Source organism: Microchirus variegatus (genome assembly GCF_963457635.1).
Source record: "Microchirus variegatus genome assembly, chromosome: 16".
Lineage (NCBI taxonomy): Eukaryota > Metazoa > Chordata > Actinopteri > Pleuronectiformes > Soleidae > Microchirus > Microchirus variegatus.
This window is the reverse complement of record NC_139817.1, coordinates 24,601,224-24,622,869: the sequence shown is the minus strand read 5'-3', so window position 1 is coordinate 24,622,869 and position 21,646 is coordinate 24,601,224. Positions and strand designations below refer to the sequence as shown.

Below are 21,646 nucleotides of genomic sequence, written 5' to 3'. Positions count from 1 at the left end.
CAAAAGGGACAAAGCCCACGCGCAGTGACGCAAAATATCACCGCAATATGACCATGATATTATAGCATATATTATATGATATTATAGCATATATCATAAGGCTTTAGGGCTATTAAAGACAGGTTACATGTATTGTTTTCTTTTCTTCTTTCCAAACAGGAAATGTTTCGTGAAAAAATAATCCAATCTTTACAGGACGAACTGTGCACGTGGACTGTGTCAATTACAGAGGAATATCCCATAATTATCTTTGCGTAAAGCTGCGGTTCCTTGATGCTTATGTTGAGTTTTGTGGACAATATTCTGACGTTGGTCTGAATGTTTGTTTTGTCAGAGATGACACACTGCAGTGGTAACATCTACACATCTATACACTATCCATCAGTATATTTGTATAAGTTATAGATCACACCGCACAGATATTGGTCCTTGAGTGCAGAGAAAAGGTGCCTTTAAATAAAATGGTATCAGTTATTGGCCCAAGCATGGCAAAAATCAATTAGCATGCATCCCTAGTGTAAAATCACTTTCAAACAAAAATATATATATATATAAAATGTACTTTAGGTACACTTTTGCCACAGGGGCACCCCAGACTCTTCATGACCGACCGAGCGCTATCAGAACAGTGGGCGTCTCTGTCTGTCTTCAAGAAGCTCTTGAAAACCCAGCTCTTCCAAGAACATCTTCTGTCCTAGCACTTAACTTACCCCCCCACCTTCTGCACCTCGGCATTCTCACCCTCTATCAGTCCACTATCTAGTGTTAGGGCCAATTCCAATTCCTATCTTAACCCTCAAGCTCAACCCTTAATCTTAACTGGCCTCAAAACCAAGTGTTGAGGGTTATTTTGTCACTTAGAAATGGGACACCCCTTAAATGCAGATACGTCTTCAGACTGTAGGGGGCAGAATAACGCCAAAGCTGCGTCCAGTCTGTCAACTCCAAAAAAGAAGAAGAAGAAGAAGAAGACATTTACGTCAGGATTATTTATTCTGATCCGTTTGTCAGTCAAGTTATTAGGTTGTCAGTTAGTTATAAGATGATACTCATACAAATATTCAGCTGACAGTTACCACACACCACGACTTATTGAAAAGTAAACCACACCGGCCGACTATTGACAAAAGATGGTCAAATAAAAATAAATGTTACGCAACAATGACGTCAGTAATCCATAATATGGGCCTAAACTAAGATCATTTTTATATCTCTATTAACAAAGAAAATACTTCATTTGTATCACACTCGCTTCTCCGCTTTCGACGCCATCTTTTTCATGTGAAAACACTGTACAATGCATTCTGGGTAGCCCTTGCTCCCAAGGGTGGTTTCGGAAAATCTCAATATTGAGGGCGATACAGGTTGCCCTCAAACTTGCCCATCAAGAATCAGGACAGAACTTGGACTAGAGGGAGAGCATTTTTGAGATTGAGGGTTAAGCAAGGAATTGGAATTCACCCTTAGTCTACTTCTATGTAGCTCATTCCTCTTTTGCAAGTCACGTTGGATGAAAGCATCTGCTAAACGCTTCAATGTAAATGTAGGCGAGGGTCTTACTTTCTGCAGTCTGGCACCGTCGCTGTGTTGGACTCAGGACATTCTAAATGGAACATAGAGCATGTGTAGCTGTGTAGGTGTGTTTGCCCTGTGATGCACTGTAAACATGTCCAGAGAGCGCAGCCTGCTGTTCGCTCTGTGTCAGAGGGGATTGGCTCCACATCTCTGTGCATCCCCTCATGTGGAGGGTAAAGTGGGAGACAATGAATGAATGAATATATCATTCACATACACTGGACCTTAAACCAGGAAAAGCCTCATTGGGATGAATTCTCATTTACCAAGCTAGGCAGCCCCACGTTCAGTAGCATTAGGGGGGAAAAAATAAATGACAGAATAATTTACCGAAAAATATGAGCCATGAAACTGTCAATCAAACCACGCAGCAGGTCCCACATTCTCAGTAGATGTGATATGCACCATCGCATGAGCTCATTTCTCACATCTGAGCAGACTGAAACGCCATCACAATTAACATTTTCTCTCCTGATCCCACAGCAGATAACACCAGAGAACTATTTTAAACTCTCTCTCTCTCTCTCACACGCGTGCGACAGATTGTTAACTGCTTCTTCTTCTTCTTCTTCTTCTTCACACCGTCTCCCCACACACTCCTGTTTCAAGTGGGAGCCGCACGCCAGAACAGTAATAGCTGGTGAAAACGGCTCTCAGCTCTGTGAGCGTTCAATTGTCACCGTGACCAGAGGCGATTCTAGGGTCTGTAGGGGCCCTAAGCAAAACTTCCCAGGGGGGCCCTTCCAACCAGTGTGTATCACTGTGTGATCATCATTATGTTACAAATAACCAATTAAAAAAATAGTTTTTTTCATTTTTCAAAATGAATGAAATAACATGGAAAAACCTTGTCATTAAAAAGAATATGAAAATATAAATGTAAAAACAATTAAATACTGTAAATAGCTTTTTAAAAAACTATATAAACTTACACTCTAAAGAACCCACATTATAAAACAATACAAATATATAGAACAATAAAATACTGTAAATAACTGAAAACAATATATATATATATATATATAAACTGAGTAAAAATTATATTATATGATATGCATTACACTACGTGAGGTGGGGGCCGTGGGGCCCCTTTAGGGAGGTTTCCTACTGAGATGTCATTGTTATTGCTCATTGTTCTTTAAAGGGACACTGTGTAGTATTTATGGGTTTATTTGACCCAAAATCCACTTTTTTATACATATTATATGCTCCTGCATTGTCTAGTCGCTGTATAATAGTTTTTGTTTCATTTTCGTAGTGTTTCAAAAAGTCATGTAAAATAACATGGTCGCGGGCCGCGGTTGCATAGCCACTGTTAGCAGAGAGACGCCATGTTTCTACGGGAGCCTGTAAGGACAAACGCGAGAGAACAAATCAAGCGTCTCTTTACTTGTAGCGGAAGTCCCGCCTCCTCTCTCTCCGCTTCGAAAGACGACGAGGACGACATTTGACCGGCTGAGGACACCGTAGCGCTCGAGGAAGGGAGGGGGTGAGCGGAGGAGCAGTTCTTTGTTGTAAATTTCAGCCTCTCCTCTAGTTGGCACTATAAACTACTTACTTCACCTTTAAGGGGGACGGGGAGGCGGCTGCTCACTGCACATTTCAGTTAAAAAACAGCCCTCAGGCTCCGAGTGTCGGGGGGCCCCCCATAACGGCTCGGGGCCCCAAGCCGTCGCCTGCCCTGCCTGTTCACAAGCTGCGCCTCTGACCGTGACATGGGTGTCACGTCACTCATGGCGACTGATCTATATGCAAGTGTAGGATATAGATGCTATTTCTGATTTGATACAGTGAAATGACACATGTTGTTGTATTTCTCTCTCTGTGACCTTCACTGTTGTCAGTGTCACTTTATTCAGTGTCAAGGAAAATATTTCTTTGTGTAAGTCCTAAATGTCAGAAGCATAGTGGAAAATAAATAGTTTAACATAGCAGTTGAACAGGATTGATAAGCACATTCAGCACAGCGACGCGTGGCCAGCAGCGCTTGTGCAATCTGGAAGAATTCCTCGAAAGTGTTTCTGTAAAACAAATATTTCTGTCAAAAGAACACATGCGCTACGTAAACTGAAAGAAAGCAGCTCTGTTCTGTTTCGCCATCGCTGATAAAGTGTTCCAAACATTTACGAAACATTATCTCTCACCGTCCACATGAAATGTTTGATTGCTCCGCGAGGAATTTTCTTTTGTATCCAGCAAACATTCTATCGACCGATTGCACTGGTGTCTATTTCTGACAGACATAACGATGCTCGCTTCACTCGTGGCCATATTTGGGTCCAGACGCGGGCGCGTTGTTACACAAGACGTTTGCAAAGCGGGTTCTTGTGGGAAAATGGTTTTGAGTTTTATGTGTCACTGGCAGTGTAAATCAATAAATTACCCTGCACCATTAATAATGAATTGTTCCCCTGCTGCAGCCCCCCCACACACACACACACATATCCACTGTTTGACAGTGTTTGTGGAGCAATTTGTTGTGTGTATTTTTAAGTGCAAAGTCTGTCATGTGTATTATTTATTTGGTCTTGAAACTCTCCTTTGGACAGAATGCTCCCATCTATAAATATGGGCATATGAGGCCAAAAGGCTTATGCAACAGTAATTAATGTAAATAGGACAGAAACTCACCGACTTCTCACAGTGAGCACAACCAATGGGAGTCGTAAATATAATGGAAGTACATTGTACATAGATAATAATGACGATGCTGTATATTGATAGGAACAGTGTAGTAAATTACAGTACAGTTAAGTACATTTAACTAGTTCCTGTATTTGAGGTCAAGGTCCACCTCTGCTCGTACGGAGTAAAAAAGGTCCGTATGAAAAGATTTACAGCCGCTCACCACCGCGCCACGAACGTGATATTCTGTGCCAGCACACACACACACACACACACACAAGCATATGTCAGGCAGCGATAAGGAACATTGTGCACACATGTTTACCTGTATGTGCAAACTGTATTAAGCAGAGGACGTGATTAAGTGCACTAATCAATCAAAGAGGCTTCACATAATGTTCCTGTAGCTCAGGGGTTCTCAAAGTTCTGATACCTGAGGCCAATTTAGGAACCCAACACTGGACTGAGGGCCGTCAAAGGAAAAAAACTGAAATAAATCCCATTTGTAATAATTTTAAAGACCAGATTGCAGTTCTACAGTTTAGCGTTAAGTAATATAAGCGTTAATATAATGTCATTTATAATTTACTGGGTAATTACCCAGTATTTTGGCCATTGTTCTTACCTTCTAATTACAGGTTTATACCAAGTAACACATTTCTGTTACCATATATTTACTGGGTAAATAGCTAGTAATTGGGGGCTGTAGCAACCTGCTTATTACCAGCTTATAACACAATAATACACTAAAATTCACCATATAGAAACCAGGTAAATACCCAGTATTTTTGTTTACACTTATTGGTCTGTATCCAGTAATGAATTAACAATCTCCTGGATTAATACTGAGGGCCACCAGAAATGTTTCTGCGGGCCGCCATTGGCCCCCGGGCCGCACTTTGAGAACCAATGCTGTAGCTGATGCTGGTGCAGGAGTCTAATTATGTTTTTTGAGGACGGGTGACACATTCACATCTTTTGAAACTGCTGTGACTTCCTCTCCTGGGATGAGAATATGGAAAAAAGCTGTATTTATAATGAACGATCACGATGATGTGGTGCACTTGACATATTCTGTTTGGCACAATGATAATGAATGAAAGAAACGTCCTAAATCATTGCAAGTTAGAAGTTTGTAGGAAAACTCAACAGAAAGGTCAACAAAAGTGATCGATCCACCCTTCAGATTTTTAGGTCCATTATAAGCAAGCAGTGAAACCCATTGATCAAGTGTCTCATTTATACCTTGAACTAAATCCATACGCGCTGTGTTCACAGAGAAACTCAATGAGTGAAGGACAGCCCCCCCCCCCCCCCCTGCAGTATCTCTGTCCTCACTATGAGCCAAACTGAAGTGATCCTTGACACTGTCACAGAAACACAGGCCTATAAATCCCAGAGGCCTTAAATAACCCCGGCTGAGAACAAATGCCACGCCGCCTCAGGTAGTCGTGATGACAAACAACCCGCAGCAGTTGCACATATCACATCTGACGCAGGAGCTCGCCCTCGTGCTCTTCTGTCTGAATGTGAGTTTGGGGAGCGGCGAGCGCCGGCGACCGTTAAAGAACACAGTTCACGGAAAGGTGCAGCGAACATTTCTTACAACGTTGTGCTCGTTTTCTCTCAGCACTGTTTTGTTTTTGCTCAACGCGCGATAAGTTTGTGAGTCAATAGTCACCACTTAGGGAGACAAACAGGGTCATTCCTGAATGAGGACACCACAACGTCAATCACCGGACTCTGCACTTCCCTGCAGTTGAGAGCTTATTAGTGTCATTCAGTTCATTGTTTTTGGTTTATGGTGCACATTTTTACTGCAAAACCGCGTCGTCCTTGTATCAGTGGAACGCAGGGGAGATGCTGTGCTGCACCGACTACATTTGCACTGACAAAAGAAAGCAAATAACGTTGGCATTCGCTGCAGCAGAGCTAAAGATAGAAGTAGATCTTTACCTCATTTGGCTAATTAGTGGAGACTAATGATGGGAAATCAATAAATTCAGGTGGTAAACACAGCTTCGTGTCACTGGTGAAGTTAGTGATTGTAAGATTTCAGAGGCTAAGGGCGCTTTCACACCACTAGTTGGATTATCTGATCCGCACCAGACAATACAATTGTTATTATGTAACATATGACTCCAGTGTGGTCCACTTTCACACCAGCAAACCAACCAAAATTGGCCCGATTGATGTTTCATCAATGTGTTTATATCTTCCGGTAGAAAAGCGCCAATTTTGACTCACTATGGAGCAACACGTTCGCACATTGCTACTTGCTCTGATCTTCGTTTATTACATTCTCTGTATTGGCCATTTTTGGCAAAATATACAATTTGAGAATGAGTCGCGGCTGCGTCTGGAGAACAATCTGCTGATGCACTGGAGTCGGCGAAGACGTATAGCGCGTCATTTCGGGCAGAGGAGACGCGCTAGGTCTTCTTGCTGCAAAGGCAAGAGCGCTAACCACCAAACCAACCGTGTGGCCCTATATGTATTGTATTTTATTTTACTCTATTTTTACTCTTATCTTTATCTTTTTACTTATTATGGTGCACATTTCTGCACCTCTTCTCACTTTAACTGAGCTGTTGTTGTGTTATGATATAATTATTATATGCAATTAAAATTGGTTATTTACTGAACACAGTATGAAATATTAACCGAATAACCTATACAGCCAATAAGCATATAATATAGTTATTAATGGATGGGCGATGTCGTAATAGGGCAAAACCTTTCATCGATCACAAAAAGTGTGTTTGTCTCAGAAAGATATAATATAGATATAGCAAATTGATCTTTATTACCACTGAAGGAAATGATATTGCAAGAGGCTAATTATTGTTGTTGTTTTATTGCCAGACCTTAGATGAGATTAAACTCCTGTATGCATATTTCCCAAATGTCAAAACCATTTCTTTAAACCAAGTAAATGCCTGTATTTATACAACACTTGTATGATTTACACTACAGTTTTGTGCAGCAGATTTTTCTGGGGTTTAGTGTCTTGCCCTGGGAATCGCACCCGCAACCTTCAAGTTGAAAGATGACGACTCGCTCTCTAGCACTCAGTTACCGTCGTCACCTCCTCCCCCCGAGGTTCACTGGTGAAGTTATGGACCATAAATGTAAGTGCTACTTCAGAATGACGTGTAATAGAATAGACTTTCTGAGAAACGTCCAGAGAGAAGCCGAGCAGAGAGGAGCCCGAGTCTGTGGCGGTTTATTAAAACACAATCGCATTAGCAGCCCAAGTGGTAGAATCAATCCAGCGTGCATTAGAGCTGCTGAACCTTCTCTTTTCATTCTTATAAATGTTCCTCATGTCTGCGCTGCTTCGTCGAGCAGCATCTGTATTCTCCTCAGGCTGCAGCACCAGGCCACGCTGACTGAGGCAGACGATTCAGAGTTTACACTGACATTGTCACGGCGGATAAGACGGTGGATGTTTTTCATATTGATCCCCAGGAGCGTTGTTCAGTCAGAGTCCAGGTCCGCTGCTGACATCAAGGCAGAAAGGATCAATCATCCGAGCAGATTCTTGGCCTCTGTGACGTCATACAACTTGAAACGAGATCCACTATCGGCCCCATTCTGCAAGGGTGGCGGTTACCGTGGGTTACGATATTTGGCTATTTCTGAAACCTTGAAAATGAGCGCCGTCGTGGAGTGAGAAACGGTTTCATGCCGGCGTAAAAAAAACAAGAGAGAACAAGAGCAAAGTGCAGTCTAGAGGCTGCAGGTTTCATATTCCAACTAAACCTCTCCTTTGAGAGCAGCTGTCAAAGCACGGACCGGCCGAGCTATACTGTGCGTCAGGTCTCTGCATGCTCTCTTGTATAATAGTTTCCATGAGGCGATGGCAGGTTCCTACCATGTGGGGGGCATGTGAGAAAGTGATGTGCCTCCCTTTGTCCTCCGCCACAGTCTGGGGAACATCCACAAACAAACACATGTGGAACACACTGGTGGGAACACTTGAACACTGGGTTTGTTTCCTCAAAGTCCCCCAGAGAGGAGGGAAAATCTCTCAGACCATTTCCAAGGAAGGACTCTGATTGATCTATGAGACCAGGGACTCACACTTTCTCTCTCTTCGTTTAAACCGTGGAGTCCACGTTTATTTTCTCACAAAATGACTCACAATCACAACAAAACAAACGGAGGCAGTATATTTTATTAATCATCTTCAGCCATCCGTCATTGTGATACGGGGGTTTTGGTGCAGAGGGAAAATTGCGTCACAATCACCGAACGGTATAATTGCACCTGGCAGGACAGCGACTCAATGACTTTACCATCATCCATTCAACATGTGAATCACAGAGCAGACACAGGTTTTCAGCTCTTATGTCAATCAACGTTTTTCTTTACCAGTCAAATCTACTGTGCAACACTTTGGCAGTTAGTTGGCATGGAAACCATGTTAAATGGGGTATGAGCAGATTGAATGACACCGCTGGAGCTCTGCTGTCCCAAACTAATCAGACGTATTGTGCTTTCATTCTTTTCTTATCAGATCTACGATATGGGACCCGTGATTGCGGAGCGTTTACCCCTTTTTTTTCCCCGAGCAACAGGCTGCAACTGCACTCCTGAGCCTTAGAGCCACAATGCACACACAGCCTGTTTGTTTGCTCATACACTCATCATACAATGACCAGTTATACGAATGAAGGTGAAGAGTGTGACACTGTTTTATGTCCTGTATGTAATGGTCCCTTCTGTAAAGTGTGTTTCGTAGCACAGGTCTGACAGTTCATTTATTAAATGCAGTCCACTTTATTGTCATTTGTTGCCGTCGTGTCCCCTGATGAGAGGAGACGGTCCGAGGCTAAGGTGTCGAAATGCTCTCATCTCGCCCGAAACCCGCCCTACGTTCAGCCTTTCACACACACTGACAACACAACAGCAGCACTAACGCAATCGGCGCGTCTCCACGTCAAGGACCCTTCCTAAGTATAGAGGGGACTTCCAAGTCCGGTCCCACAGAGACAAAAGCAACGTTCATTTTACGAGCATTATGACAGCTTGAGTTAGAAGCTTTCAGCTGGGTATTCATGTAAAAGCTGTTTAAATGTAAACAAAGGTGCATTCAAGGTCAACTCAAATGAGATGAAACAGACTCTCAGGATTGTAGATGAGTGTTTAGATCAAAGTGATGCATTTTATATTAAGATGGAAGCAACAACAACAACAACAACAACACCAGAGTGAAGCGAGACGACACAAACATTTTGTCAACATAAAAACACAAACATGCACCAAGTAAATTATACTACTAAAAAAAACATATTCTCTTGTTTATGATGCCCAGCGAATAACGCTTTATTTTTATAATAAATATAAATAATTATAAGTTTATAGATTTTTCGATTATTTAAAGGTGCCATATGTAAGAATGTGGCCAAAAACAGTTACTACATTCAAATTCAAAATACCAAGGTCTTTTAGGTTTCGTTTTCTGACGTAACTGGCAACCCGTGGTTGCTCGGCAGCTGAGACTCTACTGACTGCAATGATTGGTAGACGGCGGTAGGTGGCGCCACATGACGCCAAAACATGATTTCAAAACATAAACATGATTTGCAGTCTGCAAAATATTGTTATATGAACATTATTCCTGAGTCTCTGTGACATATTAGGAGGATTTTATCATGTATTACATAATGCACCTTTAAGTGTTGTATTTATTGAGGTCATAATGCCTTCATGTCATTATTTTCTAAATCAGACGGGGCGCCGTTGTAATGCGTCTGCGTTGTCTGCAGTCACACAATAACGATAGAGAAGAATACTGTTAGAAAATAAAATAAAAAATAATAATGCATATACAGCACCAGCAGCTTTATTGTCCCTGGCTGATGAATAAATCTGCTTTATGTGTGTTGCTCGTTGTAACACAACCATAATATTCCTGTCATTGTGTGGTTATAAGTGCAAAATACAGCTTGTGCCGATCGGGTTGCAATCTGCGTACGGTCTGCACTCTACTCTCTATAACATTGGCAGAAGACGGAAGGTAAAAGTGGAGCTAAAACACTCTCAAACGTGTGATCAATTCATAAAATATTAGTGCTATGTCACTTGCTGAACATGATGTAGAGCAAACTAACTAAAAGACGCTGTAAACGATGATCTGTAAAGGTCAACCGGTCATCGATCACGACGCCCAACTTTCTTACTATCTTGGAAGGAGCAGGGAGTCGATATTAATGCAACGAATTATACAAGTCATGTAATATTTAGACATAACTGTGCATGTAGTGAAACAGCACGGTTTCTGTCACGGGGAGTGAAGGAAGGAGATTTCTGCAGCCACGTCAAAGTATAAACAAAAAAAGTGTCACAGCACAACTGGGGAAAAAAAGAAAAGAAAGTCATTTGGGGAGAAGAGAATTTTCTGCACCCAAAACAAAAACCCGCTGGGAATTTTCCCCTCATCAATTTCCCCAAAGCTTTCCACCGCAGTGTATATGAGAATAGAGAATACATCAAATGATGGATGATTCCAGGGCTGTTTTTGCAGGTGGAAAAATCTCTTCTCTTCATGTCAGGAAATTATATATGCAAATGGAATCCTTGGCATGAAGATGAATGGTCTTATAAAACCTGGGCAATAATATGGAAGCTTCAATTTGATTGAAAATCGAAAAAAAAAAGAAAAGAAATCATAACTGCCTGCCAGAAATCTAGCTGGGAAATCTATTTGGCAGCTTATGAAGTTATCAAGCTGGTCAAATCAATCTGGATTGTTTTTCACCAGGAGATGGTAGTGATATTATTATTATAACAATACTGTAGTAGTAATTATAATAATAATTTCAGACTGATTATAGACACCCCAAATTATTCTGATTAACTTTTTCTTACACAAATGTGTTAAATACAAAGATATTTCATAGATTTGTTTTAAATAAACACAGGTTTAAGTATTTAAAATAAAAACTACTTTTAATGTCACATGTTCAGCATGATGTTGGAGACCCTGACAAATGCAAAGAAGAAGTAAATTGTGTAATTATCAATTATCCAGTGAAGAGAAAAAAGAATATAGCGTTCGGTAAGTTACACGTTGAATCAAAGTACAGGTCTGTGGTACAAATGTAGAACAGAATATAAGTGATGTCGGTGTATTTTTAATGTACTTTGTGATATGCAGCGACTCAGCAGTCACAGGGAGAACTATGAGACGTGTCCCTGCAAACACAGGAAACAGGAAACAGCCTCCTCTTGTGTTAAAAAGAAAGAGTCGCAGCATCTAGAACATTTAACATTTTAAAAGACAAACTAAAGCTATTATGACAGTTTTAATCACACCTGGGTTTTATATAAACTCCCACTTTTTTTTTTTAGTTCAAAACTTTATTAGCTCATGTATTTCATTTATTATTTAAGAGATAACTTTCATCTTTAAGTTGTGGTTTTATTTTGAATGAATCATTTTTACAGATGTGGTGAATATTCACATTTTCATTTACACGTCGTATAAACTCAGTTCTGCATAATGTGGTCTCATGTCCTTAGTTTAGTTTTGTTGTCATTCAGGGGGTCAGAGGGCATGACTTTCTTTGCTTTGATGCCTTTTTATTTTTATATATTATAATTATATATAACATGTTACATATTGGATTGTAGTCCTGCGTGTAAGTCTAATTTATTGTCATTATTACGATTATATGTAGTAGTAGTATTATTCTTATCAATGAAAATACAAAATATAAAGGAATATTATTTTGTGTTATTATTGTATTGTTATTTCTGTTGTTATATGACGTCACCCCTCCTTTGACTCAAAGCAGCACGTGATTGGCTCGTTTTCCGATGTGGGCGGGTCAACGCGAGCACTTGGACCAATAGGATCGCAGGTCACCTGACTCCTGACGGCAGAGACGTAAACAGACTTGTTGTTTTGATCTGTCACAGAATCAGGCGCCTCGTGTTCGTCCGTGTCATTGTGACCAAACCTATTTGACCATGAATTCTGCTTTTGTTTGGGAAAAACGCAATTTGCTCGCTCATTGGAGCCGTTTCTGCCTTTAAAAACGTGTTTTTGAAGCGCATTACGTCAGCTAACACTGACGCGGTAACCGTGGGTAGCTAATGTTTCCGAGTAGTTAGACTCAACATTAGCTCGCGATTTAGCGGCGTTTCAGCGACTGACAGGACGTGACATTTCAGGGGTATAAATGCTAGTATATTGTTTCACGTCTGTTTAAAAGCTCCGTGTATTTAGTCGCGTTATAATTGTGTTATACGGAAGCTTATCTCCCTCAGGCAGCCGTAACTCTCCAGCGTTAGCCGTAACTCTCCAGCGTTAGCCGCTAGCTTGTCCCTGCTCCATCAGTGAGACCCGCAACTGCTCTTTAGATTGACGCACATGTGAAGAAGAGAGCCGATGTTTGCACTGGAGACGTAATCGCGATCATGCCTCAACACCAGTGTCTGTCCACGGCGGGCGGCGGAGAGCTGAGTCTCGCGGGAGGACGCGCCGCCTCCTCGGGCTGCCCGGGCCGGCAGACCTACCGAAGTTCCGCCCATTTCCGCAGCCTGCTGGACGGCCTGATGGCTCTCAGACAAGGGGGCATCCTGTTCGATGTGGTGCTGCTGGTGGAGGGGCGACCTATCCAAGCCCACCGTATACTGCTGGCAGCCTCCTGCGATTATTTTAGGTAAATAAATGAAACGGCACGATATGATGTTATCGCGCACGTCGATAACACACATTCCCAAATGTGACATAATCGGTATTATGATGACAGGAGGATCACAATACTTGAAAATACACTCCCTCTATGAATTTACACCACACTTCCTCCTTGTTTCCGTATGTTAAACTTACTTACAGTATACACAGACAGTTGGAAAATAATGACTTTAGCAGTCGAGCAGTTCAACATAAACTTTAATTTGATTCCTGTGGTCTATTTACACGCACACACTAAAGCATTGGTTCTCAAAGTGCGGCCCGGGGGCCAATGGCGGCCCGCAGAAACATTTCTGTCGGCCCCTCAATGAATAACAGTTGATAGTTTTAATCCAGGAGCGACTAAGCTTGTTAAATGTTTATTGGACATTACTGGATACAGACCAATAAGTGTAAACAAAAATACTGGGTATTTACCTGGTTTCTATATGTGAATTTTAGTGTATTATTATTGGGTTATAAGCTGGTAATAAGCAGGTAGCTACAGCCCCCAATTACTAGCTATTTACCCAGTAAATATATGGTAACAGAAATGTGTTACTTGGTATTAACCTGTAATTAGAAGGTAAGAACAATGGCCAAAACACTGGGTAATTACCCAGTAAATTATAAAGCGTTATTATATTAATGCTTAAATTACTTTATATTAACGCTTATATTACATAACGCTAAACTGTAGAACTGCAATCTGGTCATTAAAATGATTACAAATGGGATTTCTTTCTGTTTTTTTGTCCTGTGGCGGCCCTCAGTCCAATGTTGGGTTCCTAAATTGGCCTCAGGTATCAGAACTTTGAGAACCCCTGCACTAAAGCATAATCTAATCAGTGAGCTCATGTGTCTCTAACCCTGGTCACAAGGCTCAACCACAGCCTGGTGTCGAGTCCAGAAAGCCATTCATCCCCTTTTTTTTTTATCAACGTTGACACATGATCAGTGACCATTTTCAGTGATTTATGTTCTTGTGTTCCCTTGTATTGCCTGTGCCGTGACGTCAGTCAGCCTTTATCTTTTGTGTATAACATGAAATCTGGGTACAAACAGTATATATATATACAGGTGTACTGACTGTGGGATGTCAATAAACCTAGTATGCATACAATCGTGATGGACTGTAGCTCACAAAGTCGTGGGAAAAATGCTTCTCTTGTGTTCTGGTAAACCAGAGCTCCATGTGTGGCTGTGTTTGTGTTATGATGCTAAAAGTAGGTAAGGAAGAGGCACAATATGTTTTCTTTCCACCTATACCAACTAAAGTTAAAGGTGCATTATGTAATAAATGATAAAATCCTCCTAATATGTCACAGAGACTCAGGAATAATGTTCATATAACAAACTGAACTCACCAACAACAACAGTACAGACAAAATATTTGCATTAAAAACATATTTTGCAGACTGCAAATCATGTTTATGTTTTAAAAATCATGTTTTGGCGTCATGTGGCGCCACCTACCGCCGTCTACCAATCATTGCAGTCAGTAGAGTCTCAGCTACCGAGCAACCACGGTATTTTGAATTTGAATGTAGTAACCGTTTTTGGCCACATTCTTACATATGACACCTTTAATTACATTCAATACAGAGTTTGGTTCATTTATTTGTTTACTCAATGTTTCCATACAAACGTTTAATGGACAAACTTGTTTATGACCCGTTTCAAGTGTTGGAATTTAGTTTGTACATTTTTAGGGTTGTTCAAAATCTTTTCAAAAAAGTTTATGCAACCTCCTGTTTAAATAATTATGGATATTTTATGATGGGTACAGGAATCTTATCTTCAGAAGCAATTTGCATTTCTCTGGACAACATACAAGCTTTCCCATAGATGGACCCTCAAACCACGAGGAGACTCTTGCAGTAATACTTTAACTGCTGAAGAGAATGTTTGTCGTCGATATAATATATTGTATTGTTATTTGTATAAGCTAATATACTATCCTTTTCCCACCAGGGGAATGTTTGCTGGTGGCCTGCGGGAGACACAGGAAACGGAGATTCCAATTCTTGGTGTTTCCTACATGGCCATGAAAAAAATACTGGACTACATCTACACCTCTGAGATTGAATTAGACCTGGAAAATGTTCAGGAAGTCCTGACAGCTGCCACGCTGGTACAGGTAAGCATTCTTTTTGTTGTTTTTTTGCTTTAAGTGAAGCCGTTTAATGTTTTCTTTTTGTTCAGCTGCCTTTTGTCCCCGTGCGTTTTAAAGCTGGAGAACGTGATCGACTTCTGCTGTGACTTCGTCTTCTCCTGGCTCGATGACACCAACATCTTGGAGGTGCATCACCTGGCCCATCTGTACGAGCTGCAGCAGCTTAAAGACATGGTCCACGGCTACATGCTCACGAACATTCAGACTCTGTCTCAGACGGACGTTTACCGACAGCTCCCTCAAGACGAAGTCTTCAGAGCGCTGAGCAGTGACCAGCTGGCGGTGAACAGTGAGAATGAGGTGTATGAGGCGGCTCTTCACTACCACTACAGTCCTGAGCAGGTGGAAACTGATCAGGTGTACTTGCAGGTCAGTACCAAGGTGTGTACTCATCTCTCCATTTCCCTCACGTCCACAGCATTTGTTGAGAGTGAAAGGTGTCATTTGGGCCCTGTTCAAACCTGGTGTTGTGTACTTGTGGTCAGGTGCTGTCGGATCACAGAAACTCTTGAATACATCCTGAGGACAGATTGCGGTCATGCAGCTCAGGAATGTAGACACATGAATCCTCAAACCATCTAGTTGTGATGTGATCAGATCACAGATGACAGATGTTAAAACGGAACTCGACCGGAAGTTCCTATTAAGGCTGTTTTTTAGTGTGTATCTGCGTCATTACCTTGTTTATGAAGCCCTGAAGGTTCTAAACAAACAGTTCAGCCACTGCTGAGAACGCTGTGTTTAATCTCTGAAAAAACCCGGTCCGGTTACGTAAACAGTGGTTCTCCTGAACAGCAGATCCTCCTGCTCCGGGCACTAGTCCGGGCACATCCGGTTGCGTTTACATTGAACCGCAGAAGAAGAATAACGTCCGTTGTGGAGGTGTTTCACGAGCGACAGTGTCTTCTGACTCTGGGTCTGACTCCGGGTCAAAGGTCGTCAAAGGGACTGAGGCGGGGAGTCGTGAAGAAGCTATTTTTAAACACTGTTAAAACAATGTTTTGTTAATGAGGAGCAGTGCATCCACCGTCCCAGAGGGGGGAGCTGTGCTTCTGAGAGCTGGTGTGCTGAATATGTCACTTCCGGGTACTGGCCAATCACAAGACTCTGTCTTCTGGGGTTGAAAGTTCACTCTGAAACATCGCGGCTGACGAACAGTGTCAGAAAAGAGGATTTCAATCGGCTCATTTACAGCAACTAGGAGGTTTTTGAGCATAAAAACAAGTTAATGTATGGAAGTAGACGTCCATAATTAACATATATGTGCAACAGGACCACTCTATGTGAGCTTTAATACCAGGTGTGAACAGGGTCTGTTTATACCTGTTCAGATCCACTGTGCTGTAGCTTCTTCTACCCTCACCTCTCCCTTTATTTCTCTGACCTAAAAGGACAATCTCAAGATGTTGGATGCTGTGCGCTTCAGCCTGATTGAGAAACAAGTGTTGCAGAAACTGTGCGATCGCCTGGACCCGTGTCCGCTAAAGGACTCCGTGTCAGCTGCGCTGCGTTACCATGAGCAGGAGATCTGGCAGCCCGTCCTGCAGACTCCTCTCACCCAGCCGCGCTCCAACTTACACTGCCTCCTGGGCTTTGGTGGCATGTTCTCCTCCACCTCCCACACGGACAATGAGTACTTCTTTCAGGTGTTCCACCCGAGCTGGGACGAGTGGAGGACTCTCGACGCCACGTCCGCTCCCCGAATGTCCAACCAGGGCATTGCCGTGCTCAACAACTTTGTTTATCTCATCGGAGGAGACAAGAACACGAGTGGGTGTCGCGCCGAGACGCGATGCTGGAGGTGAGAACACAGACCCGACCTCTGCTGGTGCATGTGTAGGGAGCGTGAATGGTTTCTGGAGTATTTCTTCTTGACCGAGTCCTTCTCTTCTCAGGTACGACCCTCGCCGCAACGCCTGGTGTGCGATTCAGCCTCTGCAGCAGCAGCACGCCGACCACTGCGTGTGTGTGGTGGGAGGCCACATTTATGCCGTCGGAGGAAGAGACTACAGCACCGAACTGGACTCGGTGGAGCGCTACGACCCGCACACCAACACGTGGGAATTTGTATCGCCACTTAAAAGAGAGGTATGGGGCATACGAGTGGAAAGACATATGGGTGTAATACTGATACCGACCACACGGTGTTGCTACATGCTCACCTTCCTGCTTTTTATGACCAGGTAATCCCCATTCCATGGCATTTCTCTCATACTAGTCTAACCTTCTGTTCAGGTGTACGCACACGCTGGAGCTGTGACAGGTGGCAAGATTTATATCACGTGCGGCCGCAGAGGAAGGGCCTACCTCAGAGAGACCTACTGCTTTGACCCGGCGGCAAATCGCTGGACGGCGTGCGCCGATGGCCCGGTGGAGCGCGCCTGGCACGGCGCGGCAGGTGTTAACGGATGCGTCTATGTGATCGGGGGAAGCAAAGACGAGCGCGGGCATCGGCGCGATGTCCTGAAGGTACGAGGTCACGAGTCATCGGTGCCGCACAGCGTAGACTGATGTCGTTCAAATATGTTCTTTGTATAGTGACGTCTGTTCCATCGAAGCATATGTTCAGAAGCCTTAAGAAGCCACGCAGAGGATTTCACAAGCTTTAAGGCCCAGTGTGTAACATTTAGGACAGGATTAGCGGCAGAAATCGGATGTACAACCCATCCATGTGTAAATATACGAGTTTTGAGATTAAACATCTTTGAATAAGCCTTGTATGGAAGGACTTTGCGTTAAGAAGGCTTCCATCTTTCCCCCCCACTATGTTTCCACAACAGACCAGCCAGTGGGTAGTTCACATTGTGAGAAAATTGCAGTGAGATTGCACATTGTAGAAAATGGATGACTCCTGCTCACCCCCCTCTTGAGGACACTACTGTGGTCTCTGTGTACGAGGGAGGATTTTGTTCTTTTCATATGTGAACTAAGCAGAAAACAGCAGCCTCCATAAAGCAAGCTACATATGCAATACTTATTCTGAGGCTATGAAGACAAATAATCCATAAAATGTTACGCTCCAGACCTTTATAATCCAGTGGAGCAGCTGTTTAACAGGAGGTTTTCCTTCTCTTTTCTCTATTTGATTTTCTTCAGGTCGCCTGCTACGACCCATCCGCCAACTCTTGGTCTTTAGTGTCCCCGCTTCCCGGTGGACACGGAGAACCCGGCGTTGCCGTGCGGGACAATCGCATCTACGTCCTGGGCGGACGCTCTCACGACAAGGGCAACAGGATGAGACACGTCCACGCGTACAACGTCGACACGGACGACTGGGACAACGAGCCGGAGTTTAAGGAGCGCGTGTCGGGCCTGGCGGCCTGCGTGGTCCTCATGCCACGCGCGGTCGTCGCCCAGGCCAGGAGTTGGGAGTCGCGCGTCAAGGCCTCGTGGGAAGACATGGAAGACTCCGAGGACTCGAGTGACGACTGAAGAGGAATGGAATATATAAGCACCGGAGACTTTCACTGCACTTTGTAAAAAGCAGCATGTTAAATCTGTTGCAGAAGCACCAAAGTCTTTTTTTGTTTGCATGCCGATCACTTTGAGTGCCTCTGAGTGTCTTCAGAATCTTTGCACAGCTTTTTTCCTAGATACGAGACCACTGAACAACTCTTTGTTAATGCTCCTTCATTATTTGCTCTCACTGAGTCATTTGTAACAGACAGGAAACTAGTTCTTATCTTTAAGATTACTGGCTATGCAATAACACGGTGGTGTGGGCTACGTTTAGCTGCGTGTGTGTTTCATGACTTGGTGGGAAAATAACTGCGATCTTCTGGCAGCTCTCACACGTTTTATGTGATTCTCTATCGAAGTGAAGTGTCTTTCGTACCAGTTTGGTTTTCCCCCCTATTGTTATAGCGAGGAAGTCAACGTGTCATCTGTGAATGTTCTAGGTCAGGGGTCGGCAACCTTTAGAATGAAAAGAGCCATTTTTGTCCACTCTTCACCCAAATAAAATTAATCTGGAGCCACAAAACCTATTTGATCCTTAAAATGAAGATACAATGTAAAGTTACATAAATACATATATACTCTATTTAAAGAACTACAATTTTCTAGTTGATACCCAACCTCTAAAGTGTAGGAAAACGACTTTCAAATAAAATAAAAAGATTTCATGTCGTACTTTAATAGCTTTGGGGTAGGTTTTTCAACTAGATGTGACATAAAACGTCAAAACATTTTTATTTATGCCTTTATCTTGACAAAAAAGTGTAAAAAACACCGATAGTTTTTTCTTCAAAGTTAGATGGAGCCGCTACAGTGAGGCTGAAGAGCCACATGAGGCTCTAGAGCTGCAGGTTGCAGACCCCTGTTCTAGGTCACTGTAACCTCAGGATTATAAGGTATAAAATAATCCAGTTGATTTATTTATTCAATTCTAATCACATCACCCCAATCACTGAAAAACATTTGTGCCTTTTATTGTGTCTATGTGTGAATTTGAACGATGATTTTCTCTGTTCATTCTGTGCCTCTGATATTATTTTGTTCTTTGGTGATTTTCTGTATGTTTTAGGTTTGTTTTGTGGAAGTTGGCACACTGGTTTGACACCACGTCGATCCCAATTCACAATATGTTGCCATGTCTGCGTCTTCTAAACCAAACCATTGAGCCACGCAACCACGTGTAAAATACTGTGATTTGCCAATTCCAGCTATAAGCTTCTGTTTGACTTCTTCTCTCTTGATTCATTCACGTGACACAAATGAATTCTTGATTGTTTCAAGAAGGAACGTGTCGACACTCTGTTACACAAGAAACGCAAAAGTTTTCAAAAATAAATAACATCTCATAGTTGACGGATGTCGTCATGTTCACTGTTGCCGACCATCACACAGACACAAACAAAAGGGCTCCACACTGTGACTGCACTCACATTTATGACGTAGGTCACTCCTACTTGTCACATGTGCTGGTGATCAAGGTGATTAACCTGCACCTGTTGGGGAGCAGCAAACAATCAAGGCTGGTTTGGTAGTTTAACGTGTACAGAAACAGATGATAACAGCATAAAAAACATTTAGAAAATATTTAAAGACAAGGTTTTAACACGACTGAACTGTTTTAAAACATTACAGCGATACACCAAAGGACACAATGGCCAGTTAAAGGGATACTTCACCGATTTGAATGTGGCTTTGTTTTGCTAGAATAGCAGTAGTATTTTTTAGAAAATGTGCTTCACTCCCTCAGTTTTTCCCTGACTTGTAAAAAAATCTGTTTTCCATTTTCAAAATGTGCCCTACTGTGATGCAAAACGCGTCATTTGACTCACAGTAGGGCACATTTGGATAAGGGAAAACAGATTTTTTTACAAGTCAGGGAAAAACTGAGGGAGGGAAGCACATTTTCTAAAAAATACTACTGCTATTCTAGCAAAACAAAGCCACATTCAAATCAGTGAAGTATCCCTTTAAAGCCCAATTTATACTTCTGCGTAAAGTGCTCTGCGTAGGTTACGCAGAGTCCTCTGCGTCGTCTCCGACTGCACGAAATATTTTTTTAGTGTCCGTCACTCCGTCAAGAGACAACGGAGACGGCAAGAGCTGTGATTGGTCCTCAGGACAGGCCGAGATAACGCTGCTCTGTGCCGGCTCACAGTGAGCACCGAGCGTCCACAGAGGTGGAGCTGATCCCCGCCGACGACGTCGCTGCCAAACTATAAATACGTCATATCTTAACACACACAGCACATGTTTAGACTCTAAATGGACAATTTCTCGCCTCAAATTATCTTAAAACTGCGTTCAGTGACACAGAAAAGTGAGAAACGGCCACTGTTTCAACAACAACAGTCTTTCTCTCTCTTTCTCTCTCTCGGACGCCATTGCTCACTGTAGCCAGAAGCACAACAACCTTGCGCAGCGACCCCTACTGATCGGGCGGGAAATTGCAGCGCGTATCCGCCACGACGCAGAAGTATAAAGGCTCGAGGCGTCTCCGTGGTGATGCAGTCGGAGAAGTATAATGTGGCCTTTACAGATCATAGTGGATCTACACAGGCACAGGAAAAACCCATGGAAAAGACAGTGTTTTCATTTCCAGAACTTTCACAAATGCATCACACGGGCCGGGATTAGACCCTGTGGTGAGCTGATTCTGACCCTCGGGCCGTACGTTTGACACCCCTGATCAAAAGAGACTTAACATTGATCCCTGATGGAACTGTTGCTGCTGTAGATGTGAAGGAATAAGGAAAGAATGAGGATGTGAATGAGAACTTTGACCTGCATTAACTGTGATTACTGACTTTAACATGTGTGCAACAGACTCTACAACTGTGCAGGGAAGCATTTTACACCTCTCACTTTACACAAATGTAACTTTCAACTATTAATCTCCTAAAATACAAACACATGAATGATGTACATTTGTTTAAAAGGCTTGTCCAAATAAAGTTTCAAAATTGACAACTAGGCAGTTAAAATTAGTTAAAATAAATAAATAAACAAACCTTAATTATGTCAAAAAGTCAGGTTCCCTGTGCGTCTCGACTCAAACGTCCTCACAGACATTCCCACAAAAAGAATTCTGTCGTGTACGACATCAACAGAATGTCTGTCTGTTGTGT

At 42.6% G+C, this 21,646-nt stretch overlaps 1 protein-coding gene across 2 annotated transcripts; it reads left to right on the top strand.

Moving 5' to 3' along the window:
- Nucleotides 1-12,132: 12,132 nt before the first annotated feature.
- klhl22 (kelch-like family member 22) lies at nt 12,133-19,864 on the top strand. Of its 2 annotated transcripts, none has more exons than XM_083902543.1 (7): nt 12,133-12,875; nt 14,864-15,029; nt 15,123-15,434; nt 16,457-16,866; nt 16,961-17,153; nt 17,301-17,534; nt 18,162-19,864. In XM_083902543.1, the coding sequence occupies exons 1-7, from the start codon at nt 12,631-12,633 to the stop codon at nt 18,495-18,497; spliced, it is 1,896 nt and encodes a 631-aa protein (XP_083758669.1). In that variant the 5' UTR covers nt 12,133-12,630; the 3' UTR covers nt 18,498-19,864. The 2 variants fall into 2 exon arrangements, with proteins under 2 accessions (XP_083758669.1, XP_083758668.1); XM_083902542.1 differs by having other exon boundaries at nt 15,123-15,446.
- The last annotated feature ends 1,782 nt before the right edge of the window (nt 19,865-21,646 follow it).

What these genes read in the sequence shown, in the direction of transcription:
- klhl22 (XM_083902542.1), top strand. Translation starts at nt 12,631, where the DNA reads ATGCCTCAACACCAGTGTCTGTCCACGGCGGGCGGCGGAGAGCTGAGT. An exon ending in CAGCTGCCACGCTGGTACAG is followed by an intron (nt 15,030 to 15,122) that starts GTAAGCATTCTT and finishes TGCGTTTTAAAG; the next exon opens with CTGGAGAACGTGATCGACTT. An exon ending in GCCGAGACGCGATGCTGGAG is followed by an intron (nt 16,867 to 16,960) that starts GTGAGAACACAG and finishes TTCTCTTCTCAG; the next exon opens with GTACGACCCTCGCCGCAACG.